The sequence below is a fragment of the Polypterus senegalus genome, chromosome 4, assembly GCF_016835505.1.
Source record: "Polypterus senegalus isolate Bchr_013 chromosome 4, ASM1683550v1, whole genome shotgun sequence".
In the NCBI taxonomy this organism is placed as follows: domain Eukaryota; kingdom Metazoa; phylum Chordata; class Cladistia; order Polypteriformes; family Polypteridae; genus Polypterus; species Polypterus senegalus.
This window is the reverse complement of record NC_053157.1, coordinates 140872644-140896618: the sequence shown is the minus strand read 5'-3', so window position 1 is coordinate 140896618 and position 23975 is coordinate 140872644. Positions and strand designations below refer to the sequence as shown.

Here is a 23975-nt window from a genome sequence, read left to right as displayed (position 1 = left end):
GGATTAAGCCAGCTCAACAATTGAAATACTCTGTAAAGTACAGCTTAGTTAACTTGGTCTCTTTTAATTTAGAATATTTTACTGTTGTTTATGACTTCACTAAGTGTCTTTAAGAGAAGGAAAACAGAAAAATCTGCTTCAGTTTAGAAAATATAGAGTTAATTTACACATCCATGTTTTCATCCATCCATTTTCAAACTTGTGTTTTCCAATGTAAAATATTGCACTAGAATTACAGAAGGAACAAAACATGTTTCATTAATAGCAAGGTTTGGTTCATAATAAAGAAAATGAATTCAACAAAAACCTGTCTCTTCTGCAGCCACAAGAAATTAAGATTATCATTGGCATATACCCTTATTCATTTGAATCTGGACATTTTAAAGAATCTACAATTGCCTACTAATAGGCACAGTCCAAAATAGTCAAGTCCACCAAAGAATAGCTTAGGAGAATGATGTTCTGCATTCTGGAAAGGCTAAAGCAAAGCCCTGACCTGTGGCAGGACTTGAAGATGGCTGTTCCTTCAAACCTCCCTGAGCTGAAAAAATCCATTGAGCAAAGACTGTTTATTTGTTACAGGAGGAGACTGTGTAAAGATATTTCTGAAAAGGAGGTGTCAAGTTATTTGCTGAAAAGGGTTTTGCATACTAGAATGTATGGTGATTTGTCAAATATCACAGATAATCTATGAGTTCAAATTTCTTTATATGTGTAGGATTGTTTTATTTAGGATATTAATTATATTTATTTGTTAAGGCCTTGTTTACACTTTTGCTTTTACCATTGTTTTTTCTACAGCACAATGGTAAAATTATTTATGTTCTACCCCCTCCCCCCTTTCACATCAGCACAGTGTACTATAACATTTTTTAAAAAAACTGACATCCTGTATGTTTTCTGCAGGAAGATGTGTCAAAGTGCATTATTTTGGACATTTTTCTTCTTTTTGTTTCCTCCAAAGGTAAACTTACATTATGGGAAGCCTGCTTCTTATTGTTCCTAGGCAACTGCCCTTACTTGGTTTCTGATTTTTGCAGATGAGGTTGAGCACATGTATGCTGTGACAGATAGGGGGCGCTGTCGTCCCCTTGAACCCTCAGACCAAACGCCAGACACCAGATAAAAGTTCAAAATAATGACTTTACTATTTTAAATAGTGCACAAAGCACCTCCACCTCCACTATTCTCAATAATACAATAATAATAATCAATACAATACTCAATAATCACAATCCTCCACACCTTCCAGCAACTCAGTCACCGTTCCTCCCAACTTGGCCCACTGCTGGGATCTCTCACAGTCCTTTTAAAGTCCTTGACCCGTAAGTGTTTCTGTCCCTCAGTCCATGTGACTTTATAACACTTCCGGGTCAAGTGAAAACTCCTTTTCTTCAGCTATAAGGAAAATACAAGTCCCTGGGCCTCCCTGCAGCGTCCCCTGGCGGCCCCCACATTATCCAGCAGGGCTGTTATGAAAGACTGTAAGGCCCATGATGCCCTGCTGGAATTAGGGACACCTCCATGTTGCAGGGAGGGCTCCATCTGGCGGCTTGGGGGTATTGGCTAGGATAAGCTATCGGCCATATCCCACAATGCCTTGCCATTCTTGTTTCTGTGTCTGATGCATCATTTGGATTTTAACTGTAACGTTTGCGATAATAATTGTCGAAATGAGCATTGTACAATAAGAACATCAAAACACATGCCTTATGGCTCAACAGAATAACTGCATGTGATAGGAAATGTCTCCAGTGAGATAATGTATTTTTTTTTTCTCTCAACATAGATCTTTATTTAAACACAAAATAACAGAACCTTATTGAAGCTTGTTCCTGCCATTAAAAAATTATTTAATTGTGTTATTTCACTAAAGTATTATTTATTATACAAAAGTATTGCATTTTTTCATAGTTATTATTGTGTTACTTCACGGTATCATTGCACACTCATGTGCTGTGGTCATCTAGTGGCAGAGAGAGATTAAGCACTTGCAAAGCATCCACTCACTTGATAAAAACTGAACAGACACTATAGGTGTACATTTAGTTTTAATCATGCTAATATCATGATCTTAACATAGTTTATACATGACATGATAGTTTTATCATGTTACCATAAATTAAGTACAGATGTTTTAACTTGGATAAAGAGATGGCACAAAGCTAGCATTCCTCCATAACAGCAGCAGGAACTCAGGTTTGATTGCTAGCCTGGTTTGGAGTCTGCATGGAGTTTGAATGTTTTCCTCATGTATCTGTGGATTAATTGGTATTAGTGAGTATGCTTATTTGTGGATTAGATAGATAGATACTTTATTAATCCCAAGGGGAAATTCCCATACTCCAGCAGTAGCATACTGATAAAAAAAACAATAAAAAACAATATTAAATTAAAAAGTGATAAAATGCAGGTAAAACAGACAATAACTTTGTATAATGTTAACTTTTAACGTTTACCCCCCTGGGTGGAATTGAAGAGTCGCATAGTGTGGGGGAGGAATGATCTCTTCAGTCTGTTAGTGGAGCAGGATAGTGACAGCAGGCTGTCGCTGAAGTTGCTCCTCTTTCTGGCGATGACACTGTTCAGTGGCTGTAATGGATTCTCCATGATTGACAGGAGCCTGCTCAGAGCCTGTCGCTCTGCCACGAATGTCAAACTGTCCAGGCCCTTGCCTACAATAGAGCCTGCCTTCCTCACCAGTTTTACCTGGTGTCAGTAATACGGTTTATCTGCTTTCCATAATACTTCTCAATTACCAAAGTACTTTTAGTCCTACATCGCGTCCATACTCTTTCCAACCAGATATACAGCTTTTTTAGAATCATATCATAATTTTTTTTTATGGTTTTATATCTTTGTGAAAGAGTTACTTATCCTGTCAGTTTCATGTGCAAGTCAAGAACAAAGACATACCCCCAAACCTATATTGACTCTGTATTTAGACTTAACAATCAGTGTAAGCTGTGTGTCTTTAAAAGTTAGGCATAAGATTAAAGTTCATATAATATCTCTTTAATATAATGACCACCTTGAAGGGGTTCCCAGACTTTCAGCATGACTGTAGTTGAATTGGAAATCTTGACTGCTTAAATTTTGTCTAAATACTTAACCTGAATAATTTTTAAAAATTTTATAGAGACTTGATAGGCCATCAATAAACAATAGGATAGATCATTTGAAGAAAAAAAAACTACATTTAAAAATTATAATTGATATGGAACAATCATGAATCTGAATGATGTTTCAATTGGAATGAAAGGAGTGATGAACCTCCTGAAATAGCAACTACGTTTTCTGAAAGTTTTTGTTTTTAAAATTAATTTTTTGTGCCTGGACATCTTATTATATAATACTGTATTTAGCCAGACAAATTCCAAATATGCTTCCCCAGATACGTGTTGTTTTTGGTAAGAGCCCATTTTTTTTATTTTATTACTTTTATAATATTGTCTCAGCATGTATTTTTCCAGTTGCCCAAACTGCATAGAAGAGCATGTTTTAACTGAACTCCTCCTACAAATACATTGAACTTCCTTACAGTGTGTCTTGAACAAGAATCCTGCTCATAATGACTTGCATTGTATTTTAGTAATGTCTATTATGTTTTGTGTCTGATTGTTGTGCGAGTTTTAGGGCCTGTTCATGCTTTGTTCATCCATGTAGATGTGATGGTCTGCATGATGAAAAATGTCAGCAGTCAAATTTGCAAACAGGTGTCTCCAGATTTTTGTGTATGCTCGGCAAGGTTATTATAGTTAACGAAAACTAAAATCAAAACTGGCACTATAAATAAAAACACATTTTCGTTAAGTGAAATAAAATAGTTAACAAAACCGAAATGAAAAACTAAAACTAAATGAAACTATTAAGGTAGCTGGAAAGACTAACTGAAATAAAATAATAATTTACTAAAAATAATTTTTGTTTCGTTTTTTGAATGAATATTCTTGCTGTTAGTTTTTAACCCTTATAACTTTTAACTGTAAAACTGAAAGTCATCCACCATGAGCTGCCCGCATATATTCACCCATTAAATGGCGGCTGGTGTTCACATAGCATTCGCAGTGACAGAGCGATTTGAATACACGCGTAAAACGTGTGGAATAGACAGCATCTTACGTGCTGACTTTCTTTGCACTTGTTGTATATCAAGATGTAATTCAAATGCATGAAATTGGAGTGTGCTGCTCAACAAAAACTTTATCGTATGGACAGAAAAATCACGAGTAACATTTCAGTTTATTTCTCAGGTTCCTGCTTTTTGTTGACAGTAATTCACCTGCCACATTGCATACGAAGTATAGAGAAAGTATAGTAATCATATAGTAAGATTTTGATGAATCGTGACGTTTTAGACCTCCCCGAGTCTGAAAATACTATTTTTTGGAATTATGTATTTGTGTGTGTGTAAACACAATAACTCAAAAACACAACTAGATAGATAGATGAAATTTGGCATGTGGTTGTAGAATTGTAGATCTGTATTAATTTTTGGGCCAAGTCCATCAACCGGAAGTGGTAGTTTACATGAACACATACTCGATTTTTTTTTATTCATGCAGATGCAGGGTCCGATTTATTCAACATTACTTTATAATAATTGTTCAATATATTATGAATTTAATTTGTTGTTGATGGTTCTTTAATGTACATAATATAATCATTGTCATGCAATTTACTCCTCAAATATCCATCCCCATATCCAAGTACACAAGAATGTCTAGGGGAGACCTCTCCCGATTTATGAAAATAAAACGACACTGATCGAGAGATTGACTAGGTCATCAGACAAGATTAGCATATTGTTGCTGACCAATCACTTTTGCTTTAAAAACATTGTTTAACAATGAAGTAATACAAACCTTGTAAAATTCCTCAGTTGGCAATGTCTCTACTGAACTACAGGTAGGTAGGCGAAGAGAGTCTGCCAAGTGATGAAAAGCTAAACATACTAATTTGTTTTTGTATTTATGCTATATTTATTAATTTATCTTTTTTAGTTAATATTCACAGCTCAAAATACCTAATATTGTGAAAATAATCCAGTAGCGTAATTATGTTTTAAAATATCTGTCCCCATTTTTTCAATGTTTCTCTTGCTCAAAGTGGATAGTTGAAATATCATATTCTTTTTGTTCTTAACATCAGCCATTTCATACATATTGCATACCAGGGATTTTTACTGCCTTGCATCCAAACCTGCAGGGGTAGGCTCCAGGTTCCAGCCATCCTGCTCTGGATAAACAGGTTTAGATAATGTAAATATTTTTCTTAATCTCAGATGCTGTCCCTGTCGTTTTGTACCTGTCCAAACTCTTATTACCTGCTCTTGCTATGCTCATTATGGGTTTACTGTTGTTATGATGGGCTATTCAAGTCTCACTGCCCCTAACCCTCACACTACATGCTTGTTTTTCTTTGTTTCCCTCAATACAGCTACGTGGGGTCTGCACACTGATTCAAGTGTAAGAGTCCTGTTCTTCCTAAGCGCCTGTAATTTTCATTGTCACAGCTGTCAGAACACAGCAGAATCTGTTTTCTAATTTTTTTTATATCTTTTCAGGCCTGGAGGCGGCAAAATTCTGTCTATAAATTGCTTGTGCCTGAGATGGAATAAGAATTCAATATGGCTGGTAGAAAATAAGAAAGCCCAGTATTTGAGAATTATAAGCACATTGTTGTTGGAGCAGGAGATGTTGTGTGCTGTAGACATTTAGAGTAAAAAACCCTCACACCTTTAAAATTCACATAAATTTCATTACAGATTGGCCCATTCTGGGCAATAAAAGAAAAAGAAAAAATGCCAACAGGCAGCACATATTTGTACAGCACAAATGACATAGAAAATATTTTAAAAATTATAAAATTGTGTAAAACTTTTCATATTCAGTACCTGGTTTTGATTCTGCTTTTTTTATCAGACAAAACCAAAACCAAATAGTAAACGATGTTGTGTAGTATAGTCAGTGTCCACTAACATTGAACTCATTTCCAAACTCATTAAATGTACAGTTCTGTCTCATTGTGACACAAAAACTAAACTCCATAGTAGCTCTTTAACTGTACCATAATTAATAAAACTAATATATATAAGAATAAAATAGAAACGTCTTTGTAAAATAAAAACTAAATTAAAACTAAAAATACATGATGAAGGAAAAATAAAAGTAAACTGAATTTCCAAGTAAGGTAAGAAAAAATATAGAAATAAAAACTAATATAAAAAAGCAAAACTATAATAACCTTGATGCTCTGCCCTTTGCACACATGTATGCATCAATGAACATGTGCTAAAGAACTACCTATGAACACATTCAAAGAACAGGCCAGTGCATGTGGAATGATTCTGTGCAGAGCCACACATACACAACTGTACCATAAAAAGAACAGGGTGCACATCCTCTGTCTGCGTCCATTCAGTATAAATGTTTCTTTACTATGCAAGGTAGCCGTTTCCTGTCCAGTCTTTCCTGTTGTGTTCATCATATTTTGAAATTATTGAAAAAGAAAAAAATATTTTTTTTATCTTTCAGAGACAAGGCATACTCCGTTGGCAAAGCAATATGTGAGAAACTAAAAGAAAGCATTCCAAGACAATTGTTTGAAATAGCTGTTCAGGCTGCCATTGGAAGTAAAATTATTGCTAGAGAAACGTAAGTAAATATTTCATATTTTTGAAAATGACTATTTAGTGCAATTTATGCTAAAGCCATTTTAGTGAACTAGATGAAAAATATCAGACCCTTAAACAGAACTGGAAGCCAATGCAAAAGCTTAGGAAGCATGTTTACATACATCCTGATTGTAATTTTAATAGTTATCTTTTCATGAACATTTTTCAATCAGAGATAGGATTTATAGAACATTGACAGTGGAGAGTTAAGTTAATTAGTAAAGCAAGAACTTTGTTAGAGGAATTGACTCATGATTCACCAGCACCATTAATTGGCACACTGACATGGTACTGCTGCTAGGCACTAAAACTTCTCAACATGTGACAACTACTTCCACATCACTGGTAGGAAGGAAAGAAGAATATATCCAAAAGAAGAATATATCCACACGTTTGAAGGTGGTGATTCTCCTCCCAAATAGGTTATACTTAGCTGTGCACCACTCCTGTGTGTTTTGTACTGTAGACTCCAGTCAAGTGAAACAAAAAAAGACAACTGCATTCATAAATAGCCAAGATTTAACCCATAGGTCCCCAAACTGGGTGGTTTATAAGATTTGGCTGCACCTTGATATCTTCTTTGTAATGACCATTTACAAGAGAAGAGACAATATGCATCCTTTGAACCATGTTTTATCTTCTTTTATCCAATCCAGCTTATTGCCAAGCATACAAAAACTTAGCCATCATTGTGGAAACAGACACAGTCCAAACATCATACAGAAACAGCCCCTGAACCTAATACTCTTGTAGCACATCCAGCAGGTTTACATGGAGTACGTTGTAAGCTGTGTGTTTATACTAAAATAGCCAAAATTCATTACAGTAATCCCTCCTAGCTCACGGGGGTTGCATTCCAGAACCCCCCGCGATAGATGAAAATCCACGAAGTAGAAACCATATGTTTGTATGGTTATTTTTATATATTTTAAGCCCTTAGAAACTCTCCCACACTGTTTATAAATATTCTCTGCACAGTTATACAGTAAACCCTTGTTTATCGTGGTTAATCCGCTCCAGACAGATAAATGAATTTCCACGAAGTAGGATTCTTTATTTATAAATCTAGTATTTTTGCAGTTAGAGCATTGAAACCTGTTTACAACCTTCTAAATACGTTTTTTAACATTATTAGAGCCCTCTAGACATGAGATATACCCTATAGTCAAAAGTTTAAACTGTGCTCCATGACAAGACAGAAATGACAGTTCTTTCTCACAATTAAAAGAATGCAAACATATCTTCCTCTTCAAAGAAGTGCACGTAGGAGAGAATGTTAGAGAGAGAGAGAAAAGTAAACAATCAAAAATCAATTGGGCTGTTGGGCTTTTATGTATGCCAAGCACTGCGATAAAGCGGCCGGAATGAAGGGATCAATGTGAAGATAGTCTTTCAGCATTTTTTAGATTAGCGTCCATATTTTCTAAGTAAACAGCCCCTCTGCTCACACCCCATCCGTCAGGAGCAGAGAATGTCAGAGAGAGTGAGAGAGACAGAGAAAAGCAAACAATCAAAAATCAATGTGGGCTGTTAGAGCTTTTAAGTGTGCAAAGTACCGTGCGGGAAGCATATCGTATATCATTGAGGAGTTTTATTTAATATGTAATACGTGCTCTGATTGGGTAGCTTCTCAGCCATCCGCCAATAGCATCCCTTGTATGAAATCAACTGGGCAAACAAACTGAGGAAGCATGTACCATAAATTAAAAGACCCATTGTCCGCTGAAATCCGCGAACAAGTGAAAAATCTGTTATATATATTTAGATATGCTTACATTTAAAATCCGCGATGGAGTGAAGCCGTGAAATTCGAAGCGCAATATAGCAAGGGATTACTGTATTCCAAATATACCTATGCAAGGGCAAATAGTTGGAGAACTGTTACTTGAACAGGGCTTAACACTAGAATTACCAGAGCCTACGAAAAAACTCGTAAATCCGTCCTACCTTAAATCGCTTCTTAATATCGTTCACAGCTCTACACCAGCATCTTTTGTCATCTAAATGTGCTGATAAAAATCAGGCTGCAAGCAGCTGGCTATTCCATCCCCCCACCGACTTAGAACGTGCACAAACTTCTCCCAGCTCATGCCTTGATTGATTTTCTGGGAGTGAAGTGGAGTTTTAGGGTGGAAATAATAGATCGTTGTTTGGAACACACGCATTTCATGTCTGTTCCGTTTCTACAGTAATCTGTGTAAACACATTGTTAAAACAGAAACGTTTTTTATATTTTACTAGTAGATGACAAAATGTAGGCATAAACTATATAATGTACTAGCAGAATACCCGTGCTTCGCAGCGGAGAAGTAGTGTGTTAAAAAAGTTATGAAAAAGAAAAGGAAAAATTTTTAAAATAACGTAACATAATTGTTAATGTAATTGTTTTGTCATTGATATGAGTGTTGTTGTCATATCTATATATTTATATATATATATCTATCTATATATTATATATATTGTTTTAGATAGGGGGCGCTCTCGCTCCCTTGAACCCCTGTCCACGACTCCAAACACCAGGTAAAAGTCCAATTGTTGACTTTATTTTGTTGCCACAGTGCACAAAGCACACTCTCCACCACAATACTCATATAATAACAATAACTACAATAATAAACCAATCCTCCAGCTCCCAGACGCGTTGCCACCCTTCCACCCAGCTCGGCTCGCCGTCTGGGAGCTCCCACAGTCCTTTTATACTCCTTGACCCGGAAGTGTTCCTAGCCAACATTCCACAAGTCCTTATTCCTTCCGGGTCAGGGTAAATAGTACTTTATAGTAGTACTTTATAAATAGTACTAGTCGCTCTTCCAATGACGAACTTCCGGGTCATAGGGCACAAAGAATTCTTCGTTCCTCCCTGCAGCTCCTTCTCGTGGCCCCCATGGCATCCAGCAGGGCGGTGCATAAACACTCCATTGTCCATGATGCCCTGCTGGTCTTCTGGGGACCTCCATGCTGCAAGGAGGGCTTCACCTGGCGGCTTGGGGGTATTGGCGGGATAAACGACCGCCATCCTCCACTATATATATATATATATATATATATATATATATATATAGCAAAATACCTACGCTTGCAGCGGAGAAGTAAAATGAAAAGGAAACATTTTAATAATAACGTGATTAACATGAGTGTTGCTGGCATATATATATATATATATATATATATATATATATATATATATATATATATACAGTGGTGTGAAAAACTATTTGCCCCCTTCCTGATTTCTTATTCTTTTGCATGTCTGTCACACAAAATGTTTCTGATCATCAAACACATTTAACCATTAATCAAATATAACACAAGTAAACACAAAATGCAGTTTTTAAATGATGGTTTTATTATTTAGGGAGAAATAAAATCCAAACCTACATGGCCCTGTGTGAAAAAGTAATTGCCCCCTTGTTAAAAAATAACCTAACTGTGGTGTATCACACCTGAGTTCAATTTCCGTAGCCACTCCCAGGCCTGATTACTGCCACCCCTGTTTCAATCAAGAAATCAGTTAAATAGGAGCTGCCTGACACAGAGAAGTAGACCAAAAGCTAGACATCATGCCAAGATCCAAAAAAATTCAGGAACAAATGAGAACAGAAGTAATTGAGATCTATCAGTCTGGTAAAGGTTATAAAGCCATTTCTAAAGCTTTGGGACTCCAGCGAACCACAGTGAGAGCCATTATCCACAAATGGCAAAAACATGGAACAGTAGTGAACCTTCCCAGGAGTGGCCGGCCGACCAAAATTACCCCAAGAGCGCAGAGACGACTCATCCGAGAGGTCACAAAGACCCCGGGACAACGTCTAAAGAACTGCAGGCCTCACTTGCCTCAATTAAGGTCAGTGTTCACGACTCCACCATAAGAAAGAGACTGGGCAAAAACGGCCTGCATGGCAGATTTCCAAGATGCAAACCACTGTTAAGCAAAAGAACATTAGGGCTCGTCTCAATTTTGCTAAGAAACATCTCAATGATTGCCAAGACTTTTGGGAAAATACCTTGTGGACTGATGAGACAAAAGTTGAACTTTTTGGAAGGCAAATGTCCCGTTACATCTGGCGTAAAAGGAACACAGCATTTCAGAAAAAGAACATCATACAAACAGTAAAATATGGTGGTGGTAGTGTGATGGTCTGGGGTTGTTTTGCTGCTTCAGGACCTGGAAGGCTTGCTGTGATAGATGGAACCATGAATTCTAATGTCTACCAAAAATCCTGAAGGAGAATGTCCGGCCATCTGTTCGTCAACTCAAGCTAAAGCGATCTTGGGTGCTGCAACAGGACAATGACCCAAAACACACCAGCAAATCCACCTCTGAATGGCTGAAGAAAAACAAAATGAAGACTTTGAAGTGGCCTAGTCAAAGTCCTGACCTGAATCCAATTGAGATGCTATGGCATGACCTTAAAAAGGCTGTTCATGCTAGAAAACCCTCAAATAAAGCTGAATTTACAACAATTCTGCAAAGATGAGTGGGCCAAAATTCCTCCAGAGCGCTGTAAAAGACTCATTGCAAGTTATCGCAAACGCTTGATTGCAGTTATTGCTGCTAAGGGTGGCCCAACCAGTTATTAGGTTCAGGGGGCAATTACTTTTTCACACAGGGCCATGTAGGTTTGGATTTCTTTTTCTCCCTAAATAATAATAACCATCATTTAAAAACTGCATTTTGTGTTTACTTGTGTTATATTTGACAAATGGTTAAATTTGTTTGATGATCAGAAACATTTTGTGTGACAAACATGCAAAAGAATAAGAAATCAGGAAGGGGGCAAATAGTTTTTCACACCACTGTATATATATATATATATATATGTTTTGTCATTGTCATGAGTGTTGCTGGCATATATATATATATATATACACACACACATATACTATGGGGTGCCAAACAGGCAAATACATTGATTTTGTGAATATGTAAAGTCGGCGTCAGAATATATAAAGTCAAAACTTGAATATATAAAGTCATTCACGAATATATAAAGTCAAAACTTGAATATATAAAGTCACTGTCAGAATATATAAAGTCAAAACCTAAATATATAAAGTCAGCGTCGAATTTATAAAGTCATTCCTGATTATATAAAGTCATCATCGGAGTATATAAACTCACTCCTGAATATATAAAGTGAAAGTCAAAATCTATTGATTGAAACGACTCTGAACTGAACTAAGTTAACAAAAACGTGTTCAAAAAATAAATTTAAAAACACTGTTCGGTTAATGTTTTGAAAATGATGCATGTGCCCTGCCCAGGATTGGTTCCTGCCTTGTGCCCAGTTTTGGCTGGGATTGGCCAGCGCTGACTTTATATATTTAAGTTTTGACTTTATATATTCCAGCGATTATTTTATATATTCAAATATTCCAACACCGTCTTTATATACTCAGGTTTTGACTTTGGGAATGACTTTATATATTCAAGTTTTGACTTTATATATTCCAGCTGACTTTATATAATCAAGTTTTGACTTTATATATTCGGAATGACTTTATAGATACAAGTTTTGACTTCATATAGTTAAATTTAGTCATCATTGCATAACTTTTCTTTACCATAGAAATTTAAAGACTAAATTCAACTTCCATTCGTAACAAAGATATTTCTGCCGACTAAATAGAACCTACTGTACTTATATCCAAATTGAGCTATTGAGCTGTCGCCTGCCTGCCTGAATAAATCATCCTCGCCGCTCTTAGTTTTTACTGTTCATTTAATCATGGCTAGTGGCGGAAAAATTATAAAATACATGTGTAATGCCACGAAAAGTGCCTGCTGACATTTTAGTATGCAAGCAATGGTATGTGCATTCTTGTTCATGTAGAAGGGAGCTGAGTTTTACCTCAGTTACAGCGCGTCTATGTGAAAACAGCAGTATCAGATGGGGGTAGGGGTTGCTTTGGGAAGGATCCTGAACGCGACTGAGAGAATAAAAAGTGAATTAAAAAAAAACCAAAGCTAACCTTTACAAGTATCATAAATTACACCGGCTGTTACAGACTGAAATAAAATGTATGTTTTTATTCTAAAATAGTAAGACTAAGAGCAGTTTACTTCTCAAAACGGAGTGGTGCAGGATCGAACTCGCGACCTTTTTATTCCCAGGTGGGAGCTGATTCTATTGTGCTACGGAGGCAGTCATAATAAACAAGTGCCAATGTCGCATGTTAAGGCGGCTTTTTGTTTCTGCAGTTATATTTTTGAGTAAAAGCGCAATTGTTGTGTTAGATTTGTACCTTCTGTGAAAATATTTCTTTGATATTTGGACTTCAGGCTTCATACATTATATAGTTTATGCCTACATTTTGTCATCTACTAGTAGAATATAAAAAACGTTTCTGTTTTAACAATGTGTTTAAACAGATTACTGTAGAAACGGAACAGACATGAAATGCGTGTGTTCCAAACAACGATCTATTATTTCCACTCTAAAACTCCACTTCACTCCCAGAAAATCAATCAAGGCATGAGCTGGGAGAAGTTTGTGCACATTCTAAGTCGGTGGGGGGATGGAATAGCCGGCTGCTTGCAGCCTGATTTTATCAGCACATTTAGATGACAAAAGACGCTGGCGGAGAGCTGTGAATGATTTTAAGAAGCGATTTAAGGTGGGACGGATTTACAAGTTTTTTCGTAGGCTCTGGTAATTCTAGTGTTAATCCTCATTGTGTCTCTTGTATATAAAGCTGAACTTCAGCATTTCCAGGCTGCTCATCCTCTCCTGCAGTTTTGATAGTATGGAACTTCTCAACCACCATAGTGCTCTCTGCCACAGAAAAGGACTGATTCACACTTGATGTCTGTTACAAACAGGCATGCTACTAAGGGTGTCTCCACTTTGACCCTTTAGCTGAGTGAGGAGCACAACCCAAAAGTAAACTGACTTGACTATGCACCCATTTTGGGGAGTTTCCAAAGTTTTTTTAGTGTTTGTTTCTTGTTTTACTCCAACCTATTGGCATGTTGTTCTTTTGCATTAGAAATTCAGTAATATCACATATTATTTTGCGGTTTTCATATTCCATGTTGACTAGATTGTGAACCAAGAGCGTACATTAGAAATCACAAGTGTTAAACACCTGTAATTGAGATATTTTAGTACACAGGAACAAATATTTTGCTAATTACTAAACCATCATTGTAGAATTCCCCATTCAAGTTCAGGCTCAAAACAATTTCATCATCCCTCAGATTTTGTGTTATCTATTGTGTAGTCATAGTCCTTAAGCTATCTGTTTTGAGGTGCGGTTTCCTCACAGAGAAGAAGAAAGACTGTACACATGATTACAATATATTTTAAACCTGTTCTGAAATACTAACGTTTTCTGTTTTCTGCCTTTCAGAATAAAAGCATATAGGAAGAATGTGCTTGCTAAATGTGTAAGTTAACACTGAGTGTTCTACAGATTTTTTTAAATGCATGTCTCTAGACCTGCATATGTAACTGATTGTTAACTTTCTTTTGTTGTTTTACAGTATGGTGGTGACATAACACGCAAGATGAAATTACTAAAGAGACAGGCAGAAGGTAAAAAGAAGATGAGAAAAATTGGAAATATTGAAGTGCCAAAGGACACGTTTATAAATGTTTTAAAGAGAAATGAAAAATAGTGCAACACAGTGTCATAAATTTTGATGGTATATAATGTGAATATAAAATATTAAAACACAAGGATTGAGACTTTTTCAGATTAAAAAAGAATGAAAATAAAATGTATATTTATTTAACATTGAACTGTAATATTCCTGCATGACACTAATGTATATTATAACATACAAAATGATGTGAGTCAAGTAATAATTATTATTTGGATCCAGGTCCAAGGAAACAGAGCTTCAAATAGACATAAAAGAGCTGGTAGTGGTTTTATGAGAGGTGTCATATCAGTTTTATGTTACAGGCTTGGTTTCATTTTCAAGTTTTTGTTTTTATGTGACATTTATTTTAATTATTTTGTAGTCCTTATATCTATTTACAGCCCATGGACAACACAGTTCAGATTTTACAAATTTCAATCTCGTGGTTATATTCATAATTAGTAAATTGCATAAAGCTACGCAACATGTGTAAATGGACGCACTGAATAAGCAGATAGTATTAAACACATATATGCAGAAGCAGGACAACCTGCTTAAAGAATACAGATTTTAAGGCCAATGCAGATGTGTGTGTTTATAACTGTATTGTTACATTCGTTTTTGTACATTTTGGTATGCAAACCCTCTCCTCCATCTCCATTGGTCAGGAAACTTAATACATTAGTGGTACTTATTTATCATCACCAGTTTTTATACATGACCAAGAGCAACCTCGAGAGCAAAAGTTTTTACAAAAAAGCAAGGAAAACTTAATTGCCAATGAAGACAGTGTTTACTTAAAAAACTGTGCACAAGTACTTTTTACTTAAACATGTCATTAAATTCAAGCAGGATTTATGTAAGTATACAGATATATTTATCATTCTTAATTTGCCACCTACAGGCAAGCATCAGGCACCCATTCACTATTACAGCTTTCTCTTAATGGATGGTAGTATGTGATGTTATGGCAAGTTTTTATTATTAGCTACTCTCTCCCCAAACCCTACACATACAGTATATTATTTAAATTGACCTCAAAGTGGACTAAGACAAAACATAGGTGGCAAAATATGGTGGAAAAATGTCTAAATGTAGAATTCATGTTTGGTTTCCACAGAAGTAATTTCTTAACTAAGGTGTGTCCTGGAATGTACCATTTTACATTTTTCTAGTCAGAGTTATTGACAATTTCTTGGGACTGAGCACAAAAAAATCTGTCCTCCATACTTTTGTGCCTTTGGCACACAATGTCTGCACGCACTTATCTGCCCCGCTCTGCCAACCATGTACAGTAACCCTTGGTGTACTGAAGTGGTGTCTTGTAGGCTCCATAAATTTGAACTTGGATTTGTTTTCTCATTCTTTTGAAACCTTAATCATTGTCTTACATTTTCTCACATTCATCAATGTGGATGACTGGACACTTCCTGCAGGAAATGCAGGAAGTAAGATTTGTAGACTGGCAAGAGGACCATAGCTTAATATTGAATTTACCAAAGGGACCAGATACAAGAGTAATGTTGGTGACATATTTGCAAGTGACCCAGTGGCTCCTTTTACAGCTCAAAAAGTCTATTGTAGAATATTGCTTTTTACTGTGAAGTGTGCTGTGGATGAGAATTTTGCACAGGTTAGATGGTCGAAGGAAGATCAATGGAGTTTTAGGATAAAAGGCTGCTGTGGAAGGATCAGTCTGCAAAACTGGAAAATTGTGTTTGTTGACCTTTGAGTCAGTCAGAGTGTTATGTTGGAATGGGAGCACCAGTGGGATGCAGTTTCATTATTGGTGTTGCTTTTGGAGTGGATGTTATGTGGAGTTCACCAAGCTTGGCTGTGGGCCTTGTCCACAGTCTGAGAAGGGTATCACCTATCAATTAAGAAAATCCTCACTCTGAGTACATTACAGAAGTGACTATCATTGCAGAGACAACAGAGTATAAGGAGTTGTGAAAGAGGTAGAATGTTTTTATTGTGCCAAGAATGGAAGAAGCTGTTGAGAAGGTGAATGTGTGAGTCAGTAGACTTGTAAGAGGCAGAGGTTTTAAGCAGTGATATTTCAGTTCTGATATTATTTGTAGTTTTAGTTTTTATTTTATAAAATTAATTTTTATTTTTCTAGTTTTCAGTGGAGTCATCAATTTGTATTTTTATTTAGTTCTGTGTTTAAAATTTTAGTTTTTATTTTATTTAGTTCTCGCTTTTTGCATAATATTAGTACAGTTTTTTTATTAGTACAGACTACAAATACTAGCCAACACACATTTCAATGCAAGGTATGTTTCAGTCAACAAAATACACTCACAGTTCATAATGCCATTAAACACAGCTTGACTATCAAAGATCAAACAAATTAAGTGGCCTAAAGAGTACAGACAGCAAGATCAAATGTTTCAACCCAAGAAACCAGTCTGTGCAAGCATGTTGTTGTTAAGCTTTAAACGAGCACGCATTTCGAGAGATTTGTTCATGTTGCAACAGCATAGCCACATAGTGAAAATATTAGCTTGATGAGCGCTTGTAATGCAGGTGCACAGACGAGGTCCTCGGCCACTGACGCCAGTAGACTGTATGTTGACGATTTCTGCTGGCAGTACTGAAGCAGTGACATGCAGTGAGGTTCGTGGCTGGTGAGGCACCGACTCTTGAGTCAGATTTACAAATATACTGTATGAACCCAAAAGAGTAGCTTCTTCACCATTCAGTTGGCAGCATGCCCATTGACTACTGGTTATGTTTCATATGTCATCAGCATTTTTTACACATACATACAGTTGTGTTTGAAAGTTTGTGAACCCTTTAGAATTTTCTATATTTCTGCATAAATATGACCTAAAACATCATCAGATTTTCACTCAAGTCCCAAAAGTAGATAAAGAGAAACCAGCTAAACAAATGAGACAAAAATATTATACTTGGTCATTTATTTATTAAGGAAAATGATCGAATATTACATATTTCTGAGTGGCAAAAGTATGTGAACCTTTGCTTTCAGTATCTGGTGTGACCCCCCTTTGCAGCAATAACTGCAACTAAACGTTTCCGGTAACTTTTGATCATTCCTGCACACCGGCTTGGAGGAATTTTAGCCCATTCCTCCATACAGAACAGCTTCAACTCTGGGATGTTGGTGGGTTTTCTCACATTAACTGCTCGCTTCAGGTCCTTCCACAACATTTTGATTGGATTAAGGTCAGGACTTTGACTTGACCATTCCAAAACATTAGCTTTATTCTTCTGTAACCATTCTTTGGTAGAACGACTTGTGTGCTTAGGGTCGTTGTCTTGATGCATGACCCACCATATCTTGAGATTCAGTTCATGGACAGATGTCCTGACATTTTCCTTTAGAATTCTCTGATATAATTCAGAATTCATTGTTCCATCAATGAAGGCAAGCCGTCCTGGCCCAGATGCAGCAAAACAGGCCCAAACCATGATACTATCACCACCATGTTTCACAGATGGGATAGAGTTCTTATGCTGGAATGCAGTGTTTTCCCTTCTCCAAACATAACGCTTTTCATTTAAACCAAAAAGTTCTATTTTTGTCTCATCCGTCCACAAAACATTCTTCCAATAGCCTTCTGGTTTGTCCACGTGATCTTTAGCAAACTGCAGACGAGCAGCAATGTTTTTTTTGGAGAGCAGTGGCTTTCTCCTTGCAACCCTGCCATGCACACCTTTGTTGTTCAGTGTTCTCCTGATGGTGGACTCATGAACATGAACATTAGCCAATGTGAGAGAGGCCATCAGTTGCTTAGAAGTTACCCTGGGGTCCTTTGTGACTTCGCCGACTATTACACGCCTTGCTCTTGGAGTGATCTTTGTTGGTCGACCACTCCTGGGGAGGGTAATAATGGTCTTGAATTTCCTCCATTTGTACACAGTCTGTCTGACTGTGGATTGGTGGAGTCCAAACTCTTTAGAGATGGTTTTGTAACCTTTTCCAGCCTGATGAGCATCAACAACTCTTTTTCTGAGGTCCTCAGAAATCTCCTTTGTTCGTGCCATGATACCCTTCCACAAACATGTGTTGTGAAGAGCAGACTTTGATAGATCCCTGTTCTTTAAATAACTCAGGGTGCCCACTCACACCTGATTGTCATCCCATTGATTGAAAACACCTGACTCGAATTTCACCTTCAAACTAACCACTAATCCTAGAGGTTCACATAATTTTGCCACTCACAAATATGTAATATTTGATCATTTTCCTCAATAAATAAATGACCAAGTATAATATTTTTGTCTCATTTGTTTAACTGGTTTCTCTTTATCTACTTTTAGGACTTGAGTGAAAATCTGATGATGTTTTAGGTCATATGTATGCAGAAATATAGAAAATTCTAAAGGGTTCAGAAACTTTCAACCACAACTGCAGGTAAGGCACATGTTTGGCTAAGAAAGATTGTTACATTTATAGTGCTGAGAGAGAGCGCATTTGCTCTGCATCCTCCATGTGTTCTAAATTTGCTGTTGCAATTTCACAATTCACACTCATTCAATCAAAATGAGAGTATAGAATGGTGCTCAACAAAAGGGTAACATGAAAAACGAAAACTTTAGTTTTTAAATAGTTTTTTTTTTTTAGTCTGATCCCATTTTTTATAAAATTGAAAACTGGTTATGGTCTTACCTTTATTTGTAAATGAAGTCCATGCTCCTATCCTTCTCCACGAAAATCTCTGTTACTTTCTTGTAAAAGTCCCCCTTATTTTCTGTTAGTTTGAACTCTAACCCTAACCCTAACCCTTAATCTTCCATTTTGTCAGTCAGTCGGAACAAAAAATAAAAATAAACAGGCCGCTGCAGTGCACTTGACTTTCTGATATTGCTAACGTATTGACGCCTCTGAGTAGAAGAGCAGCAGCAAGAAGCACCTGTTGGGCTCACATTCGCCCCCTTCAGTGCAACAGAGTGAAGCTGCAGACTGCAATACCTCCGACGTCATAGGTATTGCAGGCAGCAGTTCTCCAAAAGTGTGCCATGGTACCGTCTGCCTCACCTTGTAGCTTTTCACTGCGGTTTTATGTCCAATCAGCAAGACTAGATATGTCACACACATTCATTAAAGATATCAGCCAGACTGTGGAAAGTCAGGGTGTATAATAAACACGTGTGCAAACATTATATTGGCGACATACAGAGAGACAGCAACATGTACGCGCCAACTGCATGTATAAACCCAGTGTGTGAGGGATAGCGCAGTCTCAGGGGAGGGGAGGCTTGTCTCGTCTCGTCACAGCCACGCCTCGTGTTTCTCCCCTATATTTGATCAGGAAATGCGTAGATTCAGCGATTTTGACTATTATAATGATCAAAATTATTGGAATCATACTGAAAACAAATTTATAGCATAGACCAGTGGACAAATTTAATTTATGTTATTATTAGTTTTTTTTACTTTTCGTGATGACAGGCTAGACCGCATGTCCCTGTATGAAGTGCAGTCAAGGTGCTAGAGAAGTGCTGGACTTCCACCAAGTACTGATCCAGCTGGTCCTGCACTGAAACTCTTTTCTCCTTCTTGCACGCTACATTTACTTTTATTATCATCTGCGCTGTAATTAAAGTATTTTCACACGTTACTTTCTTGCTTTCTGCCTGCAAACATCTGTGTAAAACTCGCCATCATCAACCACAAGTGCTTACTGCTTCACCCCGACAAACCAAATGTGCTCAACAAACAGACAACGGTCCTTTACGGAAGTTGTGCCACGTGACTATAGTAAGCCCAAGTTACAAGATCACCGCATAGTGAACAGCGCAACATAAATGTACGCTCAGGGCGACCTACAAACAACCCCTCTGCACGACTGATCCGGACTGAACGAAAATGCTATTACTGTTTTTTTTTTTCTTTCTTACTCGGCCACCCCAAAGACTGGATACCAAAACAGAAGAAGAGCAATGTAGTATATGCCATTCAGTGCAGCCAAGAGTGCCCTGAACTGTACACTGGAGAGACCAAACCGCCACTACACAGGAGGATAGCCTAGCACAAATAGAGTAACACCGCAGGACCAGAATCAGCTGTGTACCTCCATTTGAAGGACAAAGGACACTCATTTGAGGACATTAATGTCCAGATATTGAATAGAGAAGACAAGTGGTATGAGAGAGGAGTGAGGGAAGCTTTGCATGTGCAAATCAACAACCCCTCACTCAACAGAGGTGGAGGCCTTAGGCATCACCTGTCTTCAATTTATCATGCTCAATTCACACCTCCACCAGGTGGACCACTCTTAACAACCCATACTGTGGGGGTAGGAAGGGCTGTCAAAAGGTGTGATGGTAACATCTACCCACTCCCCGTTCCTTTGTTTTACTCATTGAGCCTATTCAGGGCAGGTGTGAAGTGAAACTAACCTGGAGGATAAATCTGTGGTCTTTAACAACATTCCTCAGACTGAAGAAGCTGCTTGGATGAGCAGTGAAACATATCTATCTAACAAGAACGATGTCCAGTTGCCATGACTCAGCTACCAGATAATTTCACCTGGATGACTGAGAATTTTCATAGACTTTTAGTTTCTCTGTTTGCCTTAATTTCAGTTCTCGTTCTTGTAAAATGAAAAACAATATTTTAAGTTCTCATTTTCATTATGAAAATATCACTGGTAAGTCCTGGAAAGCTGGTAGAAAGAATATCAAAAACTGGTAAGAGTTGTGGTGGAAACATCTGTTATCCCTTGAGATGGATGGAAACTATTAAATGTCTAGTAAATGAACGAATTAATAAATTTGTGTTGCTGGCGTTTGGTGCTAAACACAGTACTGGCACAATCATCAGTATATCTTTTGCACAGGTCTAGTACAAAGCCTAGGCAGAAAGAAAAGGGAAAAAAGCACTGTTCCACAATGTTGGCATAGATAGGTCCCCTTCTGATACCCACTGCAGCTTCACTGAGCTGTTGAATAAAGTTGTTGTCAAATGGGAAAACAGGTAAGAATCAGTTCTGGTAGGCTGCTGTGCCAGGATATTGGTTGTCTGGTGCATGTCTTTCTGAGGGCATGGAGACCTTCATTGTAAGGAATAAATTTGGGTAGAGAGGAGATGTCCATGGTAAAGACAAAGCAGTCAGGACCGTGAAAAATTTTAGTGGTTTTAAATGTGCCTAAAGTAGTATTGGTGTGGCAATCAGGAAATACAACCTCGATGGATAGCAGTTCTTCTTGCAACCATTGCATTGTGCTTCTGAGCTGATGGATCTTTGATTCACTCTAAGTCTCCAGCCGCATATTGATGGAAGGAGAGACGACATCCCCTGTATTTATGCCAGCTTTGTTCTAATTTACTGCATTCTTTGGACCTATGGGACATCATAGTTTAGGGCCAACTCCCTTTCTGTGCCCTCGTTATAATTTTCTGGACCAGCCCTGGCCAGGCACAACCTATATTCTCAAGCCTTTCATCTATTACCATTTCACCTGACGCTGTGGGCTTGGGTAAAACATTTCATTTTGTCTTGCAGCCCCCCTACCTGTGCTTAATAGGTTAGTTTAGATGATCCTAAGAAAGTTCCACTTTCAGTTGACTCTAACTGGTCATATGGTGTAAAAGTTAACAGTGATAAATTTTCCTTTACATCTTAAAGCATAATACATATTATAATAATCCTTACATGTACACTCACCTAAAGGATTATTAGGAACACCATACTAATATGGTGTTTAACCCCCTTTCACCTTCAGAACTGCCTTAATTCTACGTGGCATTGATTCAACAAGGTGCTGAAAGCATTCTTTAGAAATGTTGGCCCATATTGACAGGATAGCATCTTGCAGTTGATGGAGATTTGTGGGATGCACATCCAGGGCACGAAGCTCCCGTTCCACCACATCCCAAAGATGTTCTATTGGGTTGAGATCTGGTGACTGTGGGGGCCATTTTAGTACAGTGAACTCATTGTCATGTTCAAGAAACCAATTTGAAATGATTCGAGCTTTGTGACATGGTTCATTATCCTGCTGGAAGTAGCCATCAGAGGATGGGTACATGGTGGTCATGAAGGGATGGACATGGTCAGAAACAATGCTCGGGTAGCCCGTGGCATTTAAACGATGCCCAATTGGCACTAAGGGGCCTAAAGTGTGCCAAGAAAACATCCCCCACACCATTACACCACCACCACCACCACCAGCCTGCACAGTGGTAACAAGGCATGATGGATCCATGTTCTCATTCTGTTTATGCCAAATTCTGACTTCCATTTGAATGTCTCAACAGAAATCGAGACTCGTCAGACCAGGCAACATTTTTCCAGTCTTCAACTGTCCAATTTTGGTAAGCTCATGCAAATTGTAGCCTCTTTTTCCTATTTGTAGTGGAGATGAGTGGTACTCGGTGGGGCCTCTGCTGTTGTAGCCCATCCGCCTCAAGGTTGTGCGTGTTGTGGCTTCACAAATGCTTTGCTGCATACCTCGGTTGTAACAAGTGGTTATTTCAGTCAAAGTTGCTCTTCTATCAGCTTGAATCAGTCGGCCCATTCTCCTCTGACCTCTAGCATCAACAAGGCATTTTCGCCCACACAACTGTGTTTTTCCCTTTTCACACCATTCTTTGTAAACCCTAGAAATGGTTGTGCCTGAAAATCCCAGTAACTGAGCAGATTGTGAAATACTCAGACCGGCCCGTCTGGCACCAACAACCATGCCACACTCAAAAAATTGCTTAAATCACCTTTCTTTCCCATTCTGACATTCAGTTTGGAGTTCAGGAGATTGTCTTGACCAGGACCACACCCCTAAATGCATTGAAGCAACTGCCATGTGATTGGTTGATTAGATAATTGCATTAATGAGAAATTGAACAGGTGTTCCTAATAATCCTTTAGGTGAGTGTATAGTGCTTTTCCCACTATACACAGCAGTTTGCATAGTGAGTGAGGAGCCACTTAAACCAATGTGCAGCATCTACCTGGCTAATGTGACGGCAGCCATTTTTGCACCACTATACTCACCAAACATTTAGCTGTTAGGTGGTGAAGGGATGAGAGGCAGTTAACCTGTTAGAGGCAGGGGAAGATTAGGAGGCCAAAATGACTAGGCTGCAGTGGGCAGTTTAGCCTGGACAATGGGCGACACTCAACTCTTTACAAAGGAGGCCCAAGGATCTTTTATGACTACACAGAGGACCTCAACTTTATGTCTCATGCGAAGGATGGCATTGTTTTTACAGCACAGTGTCTCCCTCATCGCACTGGAGCATTGGGATCCACATTCGGACAAGAGGGTAAAATCCCTCCTGCTGGCCTCACCAGCACCTCTTCCAGCAGCAACCCAAGTTTATTGTGGTTGGTCTCCCATCCAAGTACTGGCCAGGCCCAAATATGCATAGCTTCAGGTGGACAACCTAGTCTGAAGTGCATGGTTGCAGCTGCTGGCTATACAACTTAGCCAAGGACAAACTTATGTTTGCCACCCTTGCTTTAAGCAGTGGCGCCCGATTTACTTATCTGACAGTTGCGGTTAGTATACAAACTTTGCAACAGCAAGAAAGATATTCAAAACATGCACCTTTTGTTACCTTTGCATGAATGATAATGTTCATCATTTAGACATAAAACATATCTAAATGTTCAAAGGGATGTACCCTTTTATATTGTATACTGTATGCATGCAAAGTGTTAAAAGATTAAATATCAATACTACAATAATGTATCAGTTAACTCAATTGTACAGGGAGTTAAGACACATAAAAGAAGA

General features: G+C 37.9%; 1 protein-coding gene across 1 annotated transcript in view; it reads left to right on the top strand.

Moving 5' to 3' along the window:
• guf1 (GTP binding elongation factor GUF1) overlaps positions 1-14662 on the top strand; it is a 41859-nt gene extending 27197 nt beyond the window's left edge. Inside the window, exons 15-17 of the mRNA XM_039751379.1 lie at positions 6537-6656; positions 14030-14066; positions 14163-14662. Coding sequence (XP_039607313.1) covers positions 6537-6656; positions 14030-14066; positions 14163-14297 — 292 coding nt within the window. The 3' untranslated portion in view covers positions 14298-14662. The remainder of the gene's footprint in view (positions 1-6536; positions 6657-14029; positions 14067-14162) is intronic.
• The last annotated feature ends 9313 nt before the right edge of the window (positions 14663-23975 follow it).